We start from the raw sequence: 19,603 nt of genomic DNA, 5'->3' as shown, positions 1-19,603 counted from the left end.
GACGGTTAAAGGACCAATAAGCGTTGTACAGCAAAAGGCGGCCTTCGGCTCTCCATGACTTTAAAAGACAAGACGACAAGTCAAGGCAGACACAAAGGGAGATCGTGTGTCAAGGACGAGAAAAGCTACGAAATGCTCACTAATTGGAGAACGCGTTGGTTCTCTTCTCCAATATTTAGAGGGCGCCAAAATACGCTAAGACAATTAAGATATATTTTCTATGTGGCCTCTATCCTCAACAAAATGAGGGTACAGCAAGGTGTAGTGTGGCAAAAAACACCGACCAGCCCAAACAAGTTCCTCCAACTCCATTCAAACTCTTCTTCCGTCAGCGGGTGACGGGAGGAGACAGCTGCCGACAGGAGGTAAACAAAAGAGCTTAAAAGATTGCTCTTTCTCTGCAACCCTTGGCGACAAAAAGCCACTTGTCAATAAGATGTGACAGCAGCTGAGTGCTGTATCGAATCCATCACGAATCAATGAGAGGAAGACAGTTTAAGCAACTCGGGACTCGGCCAAGTCAGCACGAGTCAACTGCGTTCCCACGGGTCCACGAGTCAACACTGTCCACAGCAGGGTTCCCAGATGTAGCAGACCAAATTATTGTACCAAACCTCTTCAAATGATCGTATTTTGATTAATAATCGTTTATCGTACAGAGGGTCAAATTATCGTACTTGTACAATAATTATTGTACGTCTGGGAACCCTGGTCCGCATTCCGCATGACTCGACTGAGGGAAAGAGAGAACGAGGCACCAGAAGTGGGAGGTGGTGGGAGAGGAGTTACAACGATGCTCCCACCTCGTCCGAAAGTGATCATACATACTTGAAAGCATTCCTATATAAAACTAAGTTACAAAATCTCTGAAGCTAGAGTATCTAACTCAGCGAGAACTTTAGGTACTACAGACAGTGTAGACTTGAAAGAGAAATATTAATCGAGGCAGTAGTAAGAGATTTGCCAATAGCCGAAGTGGAAGCACCCAAAGAACGAACACAAGCATTACGAAGAAAAAGGAATATGCTAGGAGACGAGAATTTAGAATAACCAAAACATGAGAGAGATAACCAGTTGACTGAGTCAACATATCTAAATGTGTAAAACTCGCTACAGATACATTATTATCTCAATAAAATGTCTATATGTACCTATATCATATATTATTAAGCCCATGCATGCTAACACCTCAAACTAGGTGTTGAAGACGACAGAATGCGCCTACGGAGCGAGCATTAACGCTTACCAAAACGGTCCTTATGTGAACTCTTTAACGGTCCTAGGCAATCGCTTTAGCGGTCCTTTGGTGAACGCTTTAAACAAGATTCAGACCATGAAAAGGGCGAAGTAGGTATTGGAGGGTACAGAATCTCATCGTCCTGAGAACCAACCCGGTTCCCTGGCAGCGGACGTTTCCAACTGTCGCAGGGCAGTCCTAGGCTCGGGCTACATACAGACGAGGGCACCAACACCTTACTTCTAACAGGAAAAGCGAAAATAAGCACACACTATGGAGGGATTCGGAACGTTCCCGTCACGAACTCAGTTCAAATTGTATTAGAACTGAAAATAGAAAATAGGTTAATGTTGTAACTTCTCGTTACGCTTTTCCTGAACCGAATGGGGAGCAGAAGGCGGAGCTACAAAGGAAGTCAATACTAGCCTACTAAAATGCCTAGTCTGAGTAGGGATAGCCTGACAGGTTTAAGTCCTGATCTAACTACAGTAGACCCCCCGTATTCGCGTTCTCCAGATTCGCGGACTCACACATTCGCAGATTTCTCTGGGGAACGTTTCCCTGCATTATTCGCGGAAAATTTGCGCATTCGCGGTATTTTTCTATGATAAATATCCACAAATTCCTGGTTTTTTTTATGAATTTCATCATAAAATGCACTTTTTGTGATAAAACTATTAAAAAAACCAAGTATGAAAATGTTTAGTGGGTTTTTCTTGAGTTTTAACTAACAAAATAGGCTGTTTTTAGCATTTTCATGGGGGTTCCAAACATTCGCGGGTTCTAACTATTCACGGGGGGGTCTGGTACGCATCCCCCGCGAATACGGGGGGACCACTGTAATTGCTTTTGCAATCTATTAGTTTCAAGTCTTTCCTATATCTGACATATTCAGGCATAAATTTCTCAAAACAATTCCCAACATTCTTCACATCTAGTAGTTCCAAAATCATACTCTGTGGCCTTGTCAATACAAAGGAATGTTGATCAACTTCCAATTCACCATCCTGGTTACACCAAAAACATTCCTACATAGCCTGATGTTGTTGGATTTGCTTCCGGTGGAAAATATCCTAAGAAAATGAAATTACAATACAGTAACCAATAGTAATACAGCCAAACTTCCCAGAATACCAAGAATCACCTTGCTGCAATGGCAGCAAGGAGAATTCTGACAAGAGCTAAATCATTCGAAACACCTGGTGGAGAACAGGTAAACTAGACAGTCATCCAGGCAGCCATTCGATTTTTTTGTTTGAATGCCGACTCGCCTAATTGGTGGAAGATATAGCTAAATTTAACAGTAGGTAAGATTCATCTAAAATAAATAAGTCTATATGTAATTTAGAGCTGTTTGAAAATGAAATTGTTAAGATACAATAAAGTTTTACACATACTTACCTGGCAGATATATACTTAGCTTATGTCTCTGACGTCCGACAGAATTCAAAACTCGCGGCACACGCTACAGGTAGGTCAGGTGATCACCCCCTACCGCCGCTGGGTGGCGGTAATAGGAATCATTCCCGTTTTCTGACAGAATTTTTCTTCCCCCTATCTCCTGAGGGGAGGATGGGTGGGCCATTAAACGTATATATCTGCCAGGTAAGTATGTGTAAAACTTTATTGTATCTTAATTTCATTTTTACACATGCAACTTACCCGGCAGATATATACTTAGCTGATTGGCACCCTTGGAGGAGGGTAAGAGATAGTTACTCAATATGAATAGCAATTCAAAAAACAGGGAAAACAACTTTTGTTGTAGGTACTATAAATAAACTTAAATACCTTGATTCCTACCTTATTGGGCAGAAGACTTCATGAGTACTGTCTATGAGTCTGCTTGCCTCAAGAGTTCCAGTGAGGATGAGACCTGTCACTGAGAACTCTTCTGGATCGTGTCAATGGGGGCTAGCCCGCTTACTCGACAGAGCCTTATTTCGATCGTACCAATGGGGGCCTATCCCACTTACATGGTAGAGCCTTCACCTTTGTCGTATCAACGGGGACTAACCCTCTTACAAGACAGAGCCTAGGTCCAAACCATTACAAGGAGCATGAAAACAACCAATCTCGACCACCTGACCACACTACTTTGTTATACACTACAAATTAAAAGTGGTACTTTTCCCTGACCACTTTCAATCGACCATAAAAAACAACACCACAAGATTAAAATTCCTAATCTATCTAAACTAAGCAGATTAATTGGTTTCAGCCCCCGTCCAGCACCGAATCCGCAGACACGTAAGGTCCGAGAGAGAAGCACTTATCATAAGTTACACGTACATCTCTCAAATAGTTAGACGCAAACACAGAATTGCATCTCCAATATGTGGATCCAATTAAGTCCTTTATCGACATATTCTTGTGGAAAGCTAATGAGGTTGCTACGGCTCTGACCTCATGTGCTTTAACTCTCAACTGCCCGAGATGTTCCTCTTCACAGGCAATATGTGCTTCTGTAATAATATCTCTGATAAAGAATGCCTGTGCATTCTTTGACATCGTTCTTCTCGGATCTCTTACCGAGCACCAAAGGCTCTCTGAGTTTCCTCCCATTTGCTTTTTCCTCTCTAGATAGAACTTGAGGATCCTTACCGGACACAAGGTTCTCTCTATCTCTCTCCCTACCAGGGAAGTCAATCCTTTAACCTCAAACGTCCTTGGCCAAGGCTTAGAAGGGTTCTCATTTTTTGCTAAAAATAGGGGGTTAAATGAACACACTGCAGAATCCTTCCTGAAGCCCACTGTGCCTTCTAAAGCCTGGAGTTCACTTATCCTTTTAGCTGATGCTAATGCAAAGAGGAAAATAGATTTCCTAGTCAAGTCTCTAAACGATGAGTTATTGGGAGGTTCAAATTTATCTGACATGAGAAACCTTAGCACCACATCCAGGTTCCAGCTGGGTGGTCTGGCTGTCTTGGACTTCGAAGTCTCGAATGATTTATCAAATCGTTGTAAATCTTTGTCATCCGTGATGTTTAGTCCTGTATGTCTAAACACCAATGAAAGCATACTTTTATAACCTTTTATAGTCGAGACTGCAAGGTTACATTTTTGTCTCAATTAAACAGGGAAATCTGCTATTTCCGTCACAGAGGTACTGGAAGAGGATACATTCTGATTCCTGGCCCACCTTCGGAACACTTCCCACTTCGACTGGTACACGCGTATAGTTGACGTCTCCTGGCTCTTGCAATTGCCTTTGCAGCCGCGCGTGAAACCCCTTCGCTCTGACGAGTCCTTCGACAGTCTGAAGGCAGTCAGACCGAGCGCGGGGAGGTTTTTGTGGTATCTGTCGAAGTGGGGCTGTCTGAGAAGATCGTTCCGTAAAGGAAGGTACCTTGGAAAATCTATCATCCATTCCAGTACCTCTGTGAAACCACTCTTGAGCTGGCCAAAATGGGGTCGATTAGGGTCAATTTCGCTCCTTTCGTCAAAACAAACTTCCTTATGACGTTTCCTATGATCTTGAAATGAGGAAAGGCGTAGCCGTCTATTCCTTCCCAATTTAGGAGGAGGCCGTCGATTGCTACTGCCCTTGGATCCGAAATCGGAGAGACAGTAGTTCTCCAGGCCTGCATTCCAATAAGTTGCAAACAGGTATATGTTTGACTTCCCCATAGGTTCCAAATTTGATTGCAGACCTCTGAGTGCAGAGTCCACTCCGTGGAAATGACTTGGTCTCTCCTGCTCAACAAGTCTGCTCTGACGTTTTTTCTCGCTTGTATAAACCCTCGTTAAGAGTGTGATGTTCCGCTCCTTTGACCATAGAAGAAGCTCTTTCGCCTTCTTGTACAGTGAGAGGGAGTGAGTCCCCCCCTGTTTTCTTATGTAGGCTAGAGCTGTCGTGTTGTCTGAATTTACCTGCAACACTGAGTTTCGCGACTTGGGATTCCCACTGTCTGAGAGCTAGATGCTGCCACTAACTCTTTCTCGTTGATGTGCCAGGACACCTGTTCCCCACCTCCAGGTGCCTGACACTTCTCTCGGGCCAACGTCGCTCCCCATCCCGTCTCCAGAAGCGTCTGTAAACAACACTAGGGAGGGTTCGGTAACTGCAGCGATAGTCCCTCGTTCAGTCTGCCTGGTTCTAACCACCAGCTGAGGCTTTCCTTTATACCTCTGGACAGAGGAAAAGATTCCCACAGATCCTGATTCTTCTGGTCCCAATTCTCCTTCAAGAAGAATTGAAGAGGTCTTATGTGAAGCCTCCCTAGAGAAACGAACTGTTCCAACGAGGAGAGGGTCCCCAGAAGACTCATCCATTCCCTCGCGGAACATTGTTCTTTCTCTAGGAAGGTCTTCATTTTTAGAATGCACCTTCCTGTCTTTCTATGGACGGAAACACTTGAAAACCCCGAGAATCCATCCAGAATCCCCAGATAGACAATGCTTTGCTGGGGATCCATCTGGGATTTCCCGAGGTTCACTAACAGTCCCCAGGGACTGAGTCAGGTCCAACATCGACCTTAGGTCCTCCAGACACTGATCCCTGGATTGCGACGCGAAATCAACCAATCGTCGAGATACAGAGATATCCTTATTCCTTTTAATGTAGCCAATGTGCTACGTTTTTTATCATCAATCCCGTGAAAACTTGGGGAGCTGTGGAAAGACCGAAACAAAGGGCGCGAAACTGAAATACTTTGGCCCTGTATCATAAATCTTAGATACCTTCTGGACGAGGGATGGATGGGTAACATGAAAGTAGGCATCTTGCAGATCCAATGACACCATCCAATCCCCTTGTCTTAGCGCTGAAAGAACTGAAGACGTCGTCTCCATCGTGAACGTTGTTTTGATCACAAAGTGATTCAGAGCGCTTACGTCCAGCACTGGTCTCCACTCCCCCGAGGCTTTTGGTACCAGAAAGAGGCGATTGTAAAAGCCTGGAGATTGAATGTCTAATACCTTTTCTATAGCCTTCTTTTCTAGCATCTGTTGCACCAGATGTAATAGTGCTTGGTTCTTTAAAGGATCTCTGTATCTTGCCGCTAACTCCCTTGGAGTGGTGGTTAAGGGAGGTTTTTCCTGAAGGGGATCAGGTATCCTCTCTCGAGGATCGAGAGGGACCAGTTGTCCGCCTCTCTCTGAGCCCAGACTTTCGCGAACCTCAAAAGTCTGGCTCCTACTGGAGTCTGGAGGACTCCTGTCTCACTGCGGCTTTGAAAGAATGGTCTTCGAGAAGATCGTCCTCTCTTAAACGGCCTTCTACTCTTAGGTGCGGGTCTTGAGGTTGTTCTTCCTCGAAGGGCTGTTTGGAAGACACTATTCGTTGCTCCCCTCTCTCTTAGCCATCGGTACAGCAGGTTTTAAGCCTCTTGGCGGACTGAGCAAGAAGATCTTGCGTAGCGTTCTCCGACAGTGACCTAGAAATGTCCTCACTGTCTCCTGAGGAAAAAGGTATTCCGAGAGTGGGGAAAAAGCAAAGAGGCTCTCTGCAAGGGAGAAACAGACTTGGAGAGAAACGAGCTGTACACTGATCTCTTTTTGAGCACTCCTGCTCCAAAGAGAGAGGCTACTTCTGTGGATCCATCCATGACTGCCTTGTCCAGGCACGAAAGGACACTTGATAACACCTCCATTGTCACAAACTCGGATCCTGCACTCTTTTGCTAGAGCTCCTAAGGCCCAATCCATGAAGTTGAAGACTTCTAATGTGCGAAATAGACCCTTGAGTAAATGGTCCATCTCGCACATTCCCCAAGACGCTTTAGCTGATAGTAGAGAGCGTCTTCGAGTGATTCCACCAGAGCAGAAAAATCCGCGTTTGCGGAAGCCGGAGGCCTAACCCCATGGGTTCCTTCGTGTCGTACCAGACACCGGCTTACCTGTCAATCTAGACGGAGGACACAAAAACACTGTCTTACCTGCCTCCTTCTTAACCAGGAGCCAGTTCTCCAGATTCTTGATGGCCTTTCTCATAGAGGAGAGTTGGCCGCATCTTGACAAAAGAGGGGGATTTTGCCAACTTAGTACTCGATAGCAGAGATCCCGGCGAAGGAGGATCAGCCGAACACAGCGAGTCCCCAAACTCCTGAAGTAGTAATACAGAAAGTCTCTTATAATCAGAGATTCCTACTTCTTTCGTCTCTTCCTCCTCCGAGACTTCCTCCAGGTTACCATTCGGAGAGGGAGACTTCTTAGGTGAAGAAGTCCTGGCAGGTATGCGACTCTTATCCTTCAAGAGCTAATCAGAAGAAGCCGCCAGTTCAATACCCGAGATATGTTTCCTCGGTAAAGAAAAACCTCCGCTTTTTTCCTTTTTTTCCGCTCCCCAGGTTCTTGATACCTGATAGGGGAGGATCTAGAGCCTGCCTCCTCAGGCTCTTGGCGCCTATCCGGAGAAACTCTCGTTTCTATTCTCGAGCGCCTACTATGAGTAGGGCGCGAATCCAAAGTCAGGATCCTTTCAGGCTCTTGGCGCCTGTGAGGAGAGGCGCTTGTGCCTACTCTTCTGTGACTCCCAGGAGTAGGGCGCGCATCTGACAAGAGGCTCCTTTCAGGCTCCTGAATCTTACGAGGAGAGGCGTAAGAGCCTACTCCTGATCTTCCAGGATTAGGGCGCAAATCCCTGGCAAGGCTCGTTTTAGGCTCTTGCTGCCTTTGAGGAGAAGAGCTTGCGCCTACTCTTGATCGTCTTACAGGAGTAGGGCGCGGATCCAAGATTAGGCTCCTTTCAGGCTCTTGACGCCTGCTAGGAGAACGGTAAGCGTCCACTCTAGATACTCTTCCAGGAGTAGGGCGAGAACCCCTGTTTAGGTTCTTCGTAGAATCTTGGAACCTGCTAGGAGAGGCGCTTGACTCCCTTGAGGAAAGCCTATCATAAAGTCTCGAGTAACTTAACGAGATTCTATCATCCAGGAGTCCCATCGAACGTTGGCGCCTTCTAGAAAAGTCATCCTTTGAAGGAGAGCCTTTCTCGCTTCTATCCCTCTGAGCAGAGCGTTCCCTCTCTCGTTCCTTCCTTCCACTTGAAGAGGAGATCCTACTCCTAGGAGATCGTTCGACAGATACGAACCGATCACTGCCTTCTCGCAAGAGGACTTTCTCCTTACTCCTACAAGGAGAGGATCTAGAGCCTACTTCTTGGCGTTTTGCGCTATGACTCTTAGCATCAGAGCTTCTGCGCGGAGAATACCATCTTCCCTGTCTAGACGAAGTATCAAAGGAGTCGTCTACTCTCGGGGGAGAATAGGTTCTTACTGGTGAAGATCGCCTATTATACTCCTCCTTCCTACTAGGAGAAGATCTCCTAACAGAACTCTTAACTGGAAGAGAGGCGTCCTTCCTGCGAGAAGGCTCCTTGCGCCTACTAGTAGAAAGAGAGCCTACTAAAGAAGAGAGATTCGCTTGAAGGTCCAACAGGAATTTCTTAGTGGAGGACTGAATCCCTTCTGGTGAAGATTCCGGAGACTTCATAGCCTTCTTAGGCGCAGGAGAATACTCCGGAAAAGGCTCTGGGCTGGAGTCAAGAGCGCCTTCTCCTGAAGGTTTCCAGGCTCTCTTGAGAGGGCGGGATTTGGAAGATGAGCTCCATCCTCGTTTAGGAGAGGACGAATCAGAGTCGGAAAAACACTTCCTTAAGAGGCTTTTCCTATAGCTCTCTACAGCAGCCTGGGACGAGCCTACAGGACCTGCTGAAGGGACGCCTGACCGTTGGGGATACTCTACATCCCCCTTGCGGCTTTCGACATTCCTCCTCCCTTGGGCATGGGAGTCTGAAAGAGGTCTAGGCCTAGGAGCGATGCGGAGTCGGTCAGACGCCCCCTCCACTGCACTGGGGACACTGCACCTATCACGAGACACTTCACCCTTACCTTGGTCTATATCTTGCAATTGCTGTTGCAAATCGCGGATTGAAGCTTCCACAGCAGCTCTCTCAGCAGACACATCTGTGGGTTCGCTGCGGGGGGAAGGAGCTGAAACCAAAAAGGAAGATGGCGAAGCTACTGCAGGGTTAGAAATACTATCCTGTTCCGCAGAACAGGATCTACTTGAACTTCTAGCTGAAGCTTTTCTAATCCTATCCTTTTCTAACTTTTTTACATACGAAGTTAGTTCTTTCCATTGCACTTCAGTTAAGCTCTCACATACATCACATGTATCCTTAACCGAACAATCCCTTCCCCTACATTTTACACAAACAGTGTGAGGGTCCAACGTAGCCTTAGGCAACCTCACCTTGCATCCCTCATTTACACATACTCTGAACAGAGTTCCAGGTGTTAAATCGGACATATTAACCAACTAAATCCAAAAAACAGCGTATGCCAACAACCAAAGATCAAATACTTCCCAAATAATCCTCGGCGAAGCAAGCAAGAAATTCTAAGCAGGAGCTACCAACAAAGTTGTTGTCAGCACCGGCGACAGAAAAATTCTGTCAGAAAACGGGAATGATTCCTATTACCGCCACCCAGCGGCGGTAGGGGGTGATCACCTGACCTACCTGTAGCGTGTGCCGCGAGTTTTGAATTCTGTCGGACGTCAGAGACATAAGCTAAGTATATATCTGCCGGGTAAGTTGCATGTGTAAAAATGTCTTTTTGTAATTAAGGAATGTTTTTCTGTTATGGAAGGAAAAATACCAGCATTGCACAATCAACATGTACATCAGTAAAAACCATGAGTTTACCAAGAATGTAATACACAGTTTTTGCTGGCATCTCAGTACAAGGGTGAGGTTTTGCATTACTTATCAGTGTTTCAAGTTAAACACAATGATGTATGCATTTCCTGTTTCATAACAATTTTGTGTTACTATACTGTGACAAGATCTTCAAAAAGTCTTTTATAAGTGAAATTTAGCCAAAAGTGTTAGCATACTCGTATGCCATCAAAGTAATTGACAAGTGGAAATGTTTTGACAAATACTTTGGTGAATAACATACAGCAGTACATGTGACAATGCATGAAGCTAGAAAATATGAATATTTGCATTTCTCATAAGTCAAGAATGTTTTAGGTTATGGTTAAGTGAAAAAACTTGACATTTCCAAGTCTTTTTCTCAACTTCATACAACTCAGAAAGTGAGCCACTTATGATACTGCAAATTTTGTATGTTGCTTTTATGGCAATTCAGAAAGTCACAGTGAAGTTTCTCAACTGTAGTATGGCATTCTCGAGAAAAAATTCCAACCAAAGCCGAGTCATTTGTCAAGCTGATAGTAAAGTACTTGACGTCAGTTTTGTACCCCATGCCAGTCATCTTTATTAATGAATATTAAACATGCCTACCAGACACTTAGAGTATTACGAATATGACTCGAGTGGCATGCCCTGACTTTCCATGTCCCTTAAAAAGAGAAAGGAAATTGGGTGATGAAGGAAAAATGTAGATTGACTGCTGTAAGTGACACAATACCACAAGAACTAGACATAAGGCCAGATAATGGAATGGAATGGAATGGAGTGTAAAATTTGGACCTAAGGCCAAGTGCTGGGACCTATGAGGTCATTCAGCACTGGAAATAATATTGAAACAATTGTTAGAAGAGGGTGGAAAGTAAGATGGGAGAAAGAAAATGAAAGGAGTTGCAGTTAAGGGCCGAAGGGACGCTGCAAAGAACCTTAAGTAATGCCTACAGTGCACTGCATGAGGTGCACTCACAAGGCCAGAGAATACTCCAGGAACTGAGAGTGAAAAGGACCTTATTTTTGCTTTTACTCAGAAAAAGGGTAATTTTTCACATTTTAAGAATAACCATATAACTCTGAAGCACCAGACATGAAATATGGGTGCTGAAAATCCTCAGCATGAACTGCAATAGTTCTTTGAAACCTTATAAACCACCGATACATGAGAAATTAGTTTGCAATATGGCTGAACTAGTTACAAAAAACCTAAAGATATTCTAAAGATATAAAGAAATCAAACATATACAATACACACAAAAAAGTAATTTTATACTCAATACCTCCCAAAGAACACAAGTAAAACTTGTATAAAGTTGGGTGAATAACTCTGAATTAGCATAGACATGTAAAATATTCACCTACCTGAATTACATAGGCATCGTCACTTAGACCCAGTCTATGAAGGTTCTTCAAACCATTTAGAACTACTAATGGATTGTTCAATTGCGAGTCGCGTTCTAACAAAGCCAAAAGCCTGAAAAGGACAGTAAGAATAAATAAAGACACAACTGTATCAATAAGTATCAACTTCAGTTCCTCTGCTATTATCAGCACAATATGAAGCAAACCTACACTTAGGGAACTAAGATCTCTTTCTTGTTTAGCATCTGAAGGATTGTGTGTCCTCCTTAGAACAGCTAAACAGATTTAACTCACAAAACCTAAGCTATTAAGACTTCAATCTTTCAACCAATTTCATAATTCATTCCACAAAACACATACGGTAAATATTCAATACTTGTCAGTGCTAGTTAAGTATTCTGGTAGAAGAATGAAAAAGGAATAACTGGTATTTACTTAGTATATACGTACTGAGTACTTCTACTGTAACTCTTTAATTCAATCATACAATTTTCACCACATCTCAATTCCAAATCCAGAGTGACTTAAATTCTGATGCATTATTTTCAGCTACTTTCAGCAGATCATTTTGACTTTGTTTTTCAGACATACCAAAATAAGGTACAAGTATCATCCTTTAAAATATGATTAGAACGAATATCAACGCATGAACAGCAAGTAAAAACAACAAACTGAAACAACTAAAACAGACGTGTTAAACTAATTCTAAAACTGTAATGCATGATTGAGTTACATTATCATTTGGATTCAACTTGATAACTTATTTTCCCTAGTTCCTGATCCTGTCCTGTCTTTTAAATACAATGGTGAAATTCAAGTGACAAGCTATCATATGCAAATTTGACTATTTTTTAAATCCTGTTAGTAAAATGATATTGTTATGATACAATAAAGTTTCATACATACTTACCTGGCAGATATATACATAGCTATCGACTCCGTCGTCCCCGACAGAAATTCAAATTTCGCGGCACTCGCTACAGGTAGGTCAGGTGATCTACCGCCCTGCTCTGGGTGGCAGGACTAGGAACCATTCCCGTTTTCTAATCAGATTCTCTCTTCCACCTGTCTCCTGCGGGGAGGCTGGGTGGGTCTTCAATTGTATATATCTGCCAGGTAAGTATGTATGAAACTTTATTGTATCATAACAATATCATTTTCATACATTCAACTTACCTGTCAGATATATACATAGCTGATTGACACCCTTTGGTGGAGGGCAAGAGACAGCTAACTACTGACTAGACAGGTAAACAACATATGTTGTAGGTATTTACAGACCTTGGTTCCTACCTTATCAGGTGGAAGACTTCGTGACTGCTGTCTAGGAGTCTGCTTCACCTCAAGAGCCTTAGTGAGATAGTGATCTGTGGCCAAGAGTTCTTGTGGATCTGTCGATGGGGTATCATCCACTTACTCGACAGAACCTAACTGGCATTTGTCAATGGGAGCACATCCGCTTATATGACAGCACGCCTTTATTTAAGGAGCACACAACCGATCCCGATCACCCGAACCTAACACCCGTGTTAGTTCTAAGATTGCCAAGAGCTATCCCCAAACTCTTAGCAAACAACCACAAACTCAATAACCACACATACAATAATACAAAAAAAAATTTTGTACCCCTCTAAAAGTCAGCTGTCACTCGATCTCCTAGTGAAGAGAAGTGAAGGTCGCCTGTGCGACACCTGACACTTTCCATGCACAGGAAACTCAAGAACACATCCAACAAGAGGGTTACATACATTAATTAAGGGTCGGTGCTAGCTCCCTTACCAGAACCGTCTGTGCTGACACAAACGGACCTAGAGAAAAACATTTCTCATACGTAACTCGCACATCTTTTAAAATAATGAGATGCAAACACAGAGTTGCATCTCCAATAAGTTGCATCCAAAATGTTTTTAAGTGACATATTTCTTTGGAACGCAACAGAGGTTGCGATTGCCCTAACTTCGTGGGCTCTCACTCTTAAAAGATTAAAAGAATCATCTGGACAATTCTTATGAGCTTCCGTAATAACACTTCTAACAAAGAAGGCTAAGGCGTTCTTGGACATTGCTCTCTTGGGGTCTTTTACTGAGCACCAAAGACCTTTTTTGCGAACCCCCAACTGCTTCTTCCTGTCCAGATAGAATTTAAGAGCTCTAACTGGGCAAAGGGATCTTTCTGCCTCTCTGCCCACCAAACTAGAAAGTCCTTTTACTCGAAGCTCCTGGGCCAGGGATTCGAAGGGTTTTCATTTTGGCAAGAAAGAGAGACTGGAATGAACAAATTGCAGAGTCTCCTTGAAGCCGACTCGTGATTCAAGGGCGTGCAACTCACTGACTCTTTTTGCCGTTGCAAGAGACATCAGAAACAAACACTTTCTAGTGATATTACGAAATGAAGCAGTGTGTGGTGGTTCGAATTCTTCGGAGGATAGAAATTTAAGAACCACATCTAAGTTCCAGCTTGGAACCTTAGGTTCAAGTGACTTTGATGTTTCGAAGGAACGAATGAGGTCGTGCAAAATCCTTATCATTCGTTAGATCTAATCCCTTGTCTCTTAAAGACTGCTGAAAGCATACTCCTGTACCCCTTAATAGTCGGTACAGAGAGATGCGACTTTTCTCTAAGAAACAGAAGGAAATCCGCAATTTCGGTCACAGAGGTACTGGAAGAGGACAGCTTCTTCGACCTGCACCAGCTTCTGAAAACCTCCCACTTCGATTGGTACACTTGCCTAGTAGATGATCTGCGGGATCTAGCAATTGCTCTTGCTGCCTGGCGAGAAAACCCTCTCGCTCTGACAAGTCTTTCGATAGTCGAAAGGCAGTCAGAGCAAGAGCGGGAAGGTTTTGATGGTACCTCTCGAAGTGGGGTTGTTTGAGCAGATCTATTCTGTTTGGAAGAGATCTGGGGAAGTCCACTGTCCACTCCATCACCTCAGTGAACCAAATCTGAGATGGCCAATACGGAGCAATCAGAGTCATTTTGGTTTCCTTCGGATGCACGAATTTTCTGACTACTTCCCCCAGTATCTTGAACGGGGGAAAAGCGTAAACATCTAGCCCTGACCAGTCCAGGAGAAAGGCATCTGTTGCATAAGCCCTGGGATCTTCCACTAGGGCACAAAACGTGTCTATCCTTTTGGAGAGGAATGTGGCGAAAAGATCTATTTGAGGCTTCCCCCAAAGATACCAAAGGCTCTGTCAGACTTCTGAGTGGAGTGTCCATTCTGTGGGAAGGACCTGGAACCTCCTGCTCAGTCTGTCCGCTCTCACATTCCTCTCCCCTTGGACAAACCTTGTTAGAAGAACTACCTTCCTTTGGTTCGCCCAAATCAACAGATCTCTTGCCAGCTCGTACAGAGCGAAAGAGTGAGTCCCTCCTTGTTTCTTGACATAAGCCAGAGCGGTCGTATTGTCTGAGTTTATCTGTACGACCTTGCCTCTGACTATGTGTTCGAAGCTCTTTAGCGCAAGGTGAATTGCTAAAAGCTCTTTGCAATTTATGTGCCATGACACCTGTTTGAATTTTGGCCTAGCCTAACTCCTTTCTTTCTCTATAAAAATGAATAATCTACCCACCTGTACGCTTTCTCCAACTCCAGAAATCACCTTAAAACACCAGCACCACAAGACTTACGACCCAAAAAACAACTCCTACCAGACAGAGAGCTCTCCCCTACCAACCACACACCACCAACACGTGCTTTTCTACTGCCCCGTGTTATTGTTTACATCCTGCCGACGCCGCCGCCATCTGTCTATGACGTCACAGCTATGACGTCACAACACAACTTATACATCAACAGACACCTTCTCGAATCTACCACATGTTGTCTATATATAGGACACCCACCATATTTCAACAATGCATAAAATACCCATAACAATTATACAATATATAATCACACTTATCTATACCCATAACAATTATACAATATATAATCACACTTATCTCTTTCTCCCTCCCCTCCGACTGTTTCCTAACCTAGTATTCCCCTCTTAATTTCCTTCGTCCTCCAACTCTTTACCCTCTACATAATTTCTAATACATTCCCCTGAAACTCCTGCTTTAGTTAATACATCAGCCACTTGCTCCTTTCCTTTTATCCATCTCACCTCCTTTATTTCCCCGGATTCAATGGTTTCCCTTATTGCAGCAATATCTATTTTTTAATCTCTTGCTACTTACACCAGTGCTCGATTTGATGGCGGTCTTATTAGTGTTTTACTATCAGTTGTTAACCAAGGCTTCTAAATTTCTCCCCTCCTACTACCTCTTCCCACAAATGCTTGAAATATAATCAATCCTTCTACAGCTTCCCCAACACTCAGGGCTTCAGCCTCAATGGTGGATTTTGCCACTCTCCTGGATTTTCCTAGACTTCCACCATATGGGACTTCTCCTCTCCCATCTGTCAAAGAAATAATATAACCCAGTTGAGTATGGCCATCTTCTATGTTTCCAAATGAAGCGTCTGCATAGGCTTCCCAATAAACCCTTTCTTCTTCCATCTCACTTATTGTAACTTCGCCCATCATGCTCTTAGTTTTTCTCACAATTTTAATAAGTTTCTTCATATCCTGAGTTGTTCCTTCTTTAAATGCTTTACTTAATTCGCTAATATCATATGATATTTCTGGCATCGTGTGTAGTGATACCCAATTCAGCTGTCCTACCACTGATCTGTACTCTGTTAACTCATTTTTGTTCTAGCACTCTATTACCCGTATATCTTCTAGCCTCTGGTTCTCTTATGGAATTTATATACTGCCACTGATTAAGGGAAAATCTATTCTCCTTCTGCTCTATTACTACTCCTATATACTTGAACCTTTTACTCTCTTGTTCTCCTACTTGCCAATTTCCCTTTCAATCTCCCAATCGTTTCCTTTAAGAATCCTTCAGTTCCTCCGTAGCAAAAAATCATCTACGTGTGTACACAAAATGCCTTCCAATTTATTGTTCTTTTTCCAAAAGAATATATTAGGTTCTAGTCTACTTCTCTCACCTTGAAGCTCCTTCACTACTTTCACCACTTTACAATACCATGCTTTTGCTGCATCCTTGAGCCCATAGACTGTTTTCTTCAACTTCCATAATCCCTCCAACCATCTTCCCTTGGTGGCTTCATTCAAGTACCACTTCTCTTTGTATCTCGTCACCTTGTAAATATGCAGTTTTGACATCCAATGTATAACAATTCCAATTTTTCACCTTTATTATGGTTAGACAGAATTTTAAAATTTCAGCATTGCATGTGGGAGCATCCTTTTCCCACTCAGCCATTTCTTCTTCAAACCCTCTAGCTACCAATCTTGCTTTACATATCCTTTCCCCCCCTTTTATCTTTTCAGTTACTATCCATCTTGTAGATATAGCTTTTTGTCCAACATCATTTACCTCCTCATATACCTGGTTATCTCTCCAACTTAGAAGTTCTTTTTTCTTTAGCTTCCATTATGCTTCTATTTTCAAATCCCAGCAACACCTCCTCTTCATCTTCAATTTTTTTCTACCTGACTATAATCCCTCAAGTTAACCCACCCTTTGTCACCTGACTGTGAGTCTCGTATATTGTACGAATCAGCCCATGCTTGGCTTGATCTTTTTTCCTGCAAGACCTAAAATAGTCCATTCTTCTACTTGTCCTGTATTCATTGTTTATAGCCCACCCTAACTCTATTTCCCTTTTTGAATTTTGGTATCTCTTCCATTAACTCGCTTTCTATTGACCCACTTTGCCCGTTATCCTTTCCACTGTTTCCTCTATCACCTCTCTTTCTATAGTCTCTTCTGTGTCTGCATTCCTTCTCTCACCCATTATCTCCTCTCCTTCCAGCCAATCTACTTTCCCTTCATTTGGGCCATCTGACCTACCTTTCACCCCATGGGATTTATCTATTCTAGCCGATATCTCTTCTGTATCTGGTGATCGTCGTTGAATCCTTGTCACATGTATCCTAGCTATTCTCTTAAAGAATCCCCATGTTTGACTATTATTGTTTTCCCCGATACTCCCACTACCATGAGCAGGTCCTCTCCATTCATTTTCATTTTCCCTCTTATAGAATACCTCATCTCCTACCACTGCTTCTTCAAATTTATGTTCTCTGATGTTTTTGTTTAGCGCTATTCTTATTTTATTACAGGACTCATTTTTTTATAAATGCTTCTCTGGCCTTGTGCATTGCATTCAGTGTGTCCCTTACCATACCCTCTTCCATCCCTTTTTCTCTGCTTGCAGGACTAGAACTTTCTTCTCCTATTAGGTTAGGCAGTGAAGGGTTTTTTCCAAATACTAATTGGTTGGGAGAGAAACCTCCATTATTCATTAAACAGTTCCTAGCACTCACTACCCATTTCAAAGCTAGGGACCAATCTACTTCCTCTTCCTCCATCATCTTCCTTACACTTCCCTTGATCATGCCTACGGTCTTTTCACATAATCCGTTGCTCCACGGAGATTCTGATGCTGTGGCTAATACTTTAATATTCCATTTTTCTGCCATCCTCCTTACTTTTTCATTTTGAAATTCTCCCCCATTATCTGACAATATTTTGGAGGGTGCTCCAAATATAGCAAACCAGCACTCAAAAAGTATCTTTATTATAGTTTCTGGTTTCTTATCTTTTATCCAACAGGCCTGACAATATCTCGTTGCCATATCCACTATTACCAAGAACTTTCTCTCTTCTATCTCCCCACATCCATCGCTACGACTTCATTGAACGTTTTACTCCAAGAAAAGCCTACTACCGGTTTGGCGGGGGTTTCTTTTGTATTTTTTTACAAACCACACAATTTTTGATCAGTTCCGTTAGTAACTTTCTTATTTCCTCTTTTTCTTTTTCGATTAAACCATTACTCCATTGTGCTTCCTCTGTTAGCTTCCATATTTATCTCCACTTCCCATGACCAAACTGTAAATGTAATTTCTTCATTGTGTTCTTAATTTCCCTCGGATTCTTTCCCTTCCAACCCTCCAGTAATAATTCTCTACCTTCCTCCTCCTTATAGGCACTCTTAATGACCCTGTTCGTCTTCTCTTTAACTCTACTTTCATTCCCCCTAATACTTCTACTATGACACAATTTTCTTTCAAATTTAGGGTCATACCCATTTTACTCATGGTTTGCTTACCTATCAGCCAGGGTATATCACCTTGCAGAATTTCCGTCTTCAAATAAAACTTTCTGTTTTTTAGTATCACAGGTATTTTCTATTATTCCTCTGGACTTATAAGATGTCTCACCAAATTAAACACTTTATTAGACTCTGTCCTAGTGTCCCTCATTCTCCTCAACTCTTCCTGACTCAAATCCATGACAATACGTGCTAGTCACAATTCCCCGCAAACTGTTGATTTACACCCTGTGTCCAAAATTGCATCAACCACCTCCCATGATGCTTCCACTATTTTATTAACTTCTCCTACATAAACCTCTTCTTCTTCTGTCCCATTTTCTGTTTTTACCTTATTTTCTTCTAGTCTTGTTTCAGTTTTCTTTTCTTCCTATTATGAAAATTCTGAGGACAATCCCTAGCCCAATGCCATTCTGAGCTGCATATTGCACATACTGTTACCTTCCCTTCTTTGTTTATAGGATTTCTACCACCCCTTCCTCGGTTCCATCTTCCCCGATATCTTTGGTTTTTCCCTCCCTCTCCCAGAACTGGCATTGCCTTCTGACGAACCCCACCATTCCCGTTCCTCTTTTAGTCCCTAATCCCTCAAATAGTCTTTTCATTGTTTGTTTGCGACACTGTCCGTACTCTAGCTTTTTTCTTGCCCACAAGCCGATAATACCATTTTGTTTTTTGATTTCCGTGAGATTTGCTTGCTCTATTACATGATACCCCTTGACTTCGCCCTCAAGCGCGCCTTTCCCCATTGCTCTTCACACTCAGATGCTGCCTTCTCGTATCTAATTAAATAGTCCGCCATATTTCACTAGATTCTTCTTCTTATTAGAAGGTATCTTTTTATTCTACCGTAATTCTCCATTACCGAGTCTTTTAGATAGGCTTTATCTAGTTTCTCTAGGATTAACTTTGGACCCTCTGTACCAGTAAGTTTATCTTTATCTAATGCTTCCACTAGCTGCTCGGGCTTTCCCTTTTAAGCTCATTCTCATTTCTCTATCGCCAGGGTATTTGTATCTTCCTCCATACAAAACAATAGCCAATCTTCGGCTTGACCTTTCCAATTCTTTGTATTCTTCTTGTATCCCGCTTAAAAACCTAGGACATTCCCACTTCTCCATCTAGTAGGATCCTCCCTTTTTTGTTCACTGTCGGATCCAGGCATCTTTGCTCAACCAACGCTCTTGCTACCCAAGTTTTGAATTTTGGGCCT

General features: G+C 42.9%; 1 protein-coding gene across 4 annotated transcripts in view; it reads right to left on the bottom strand.

Annotated features, from left to right (window-relative positions):
* Window positions 1-19,603, bottom strand: part of LOC135209121 (FAST kinase domain-containing protein 4-like) — a 59,015-nt gene that overhangs the window by 17,282 nt on the left and 22,130 nt on the right. For all 4 annotated transcript variants that reach the window (XM_064241760.1, XM_064241763.1, XM_064241761.1 and 1 more), the window contains exon 5: window positions 11,250-11,361. In XM_064241760.1, coding sequence (XP_064097830.1) covers window positions 11,250-11,361 — 112 coding nt within the window. The remainder of the gene's footprint in view (window positions 1-11,249; window positions 11,362-19,603) is intronic.

The sequence above is a fragment of the Macrobrachium nipponense genome, chromosome 37 (genome assembly GCF_015104395.2).
Source record: "Macrobrachium nipponense isolate FS-2020 chromosome 37, ASM1510439v2, whole genome shotgun sequence".
Classification (NCBI taxonomy): domain Eukaryota; kingdom Metazoa; phylum Arthropoda; class Malacostraca; order Decapoda; family Palaemonidae; genus Macrobrachium; species Macrobrachium nipponense.
The sequence above is the reverse complement of the archived record's forward strand: the minus strand, read 5'-3'. Positions and strand labels throughout refer to the sequence as shown.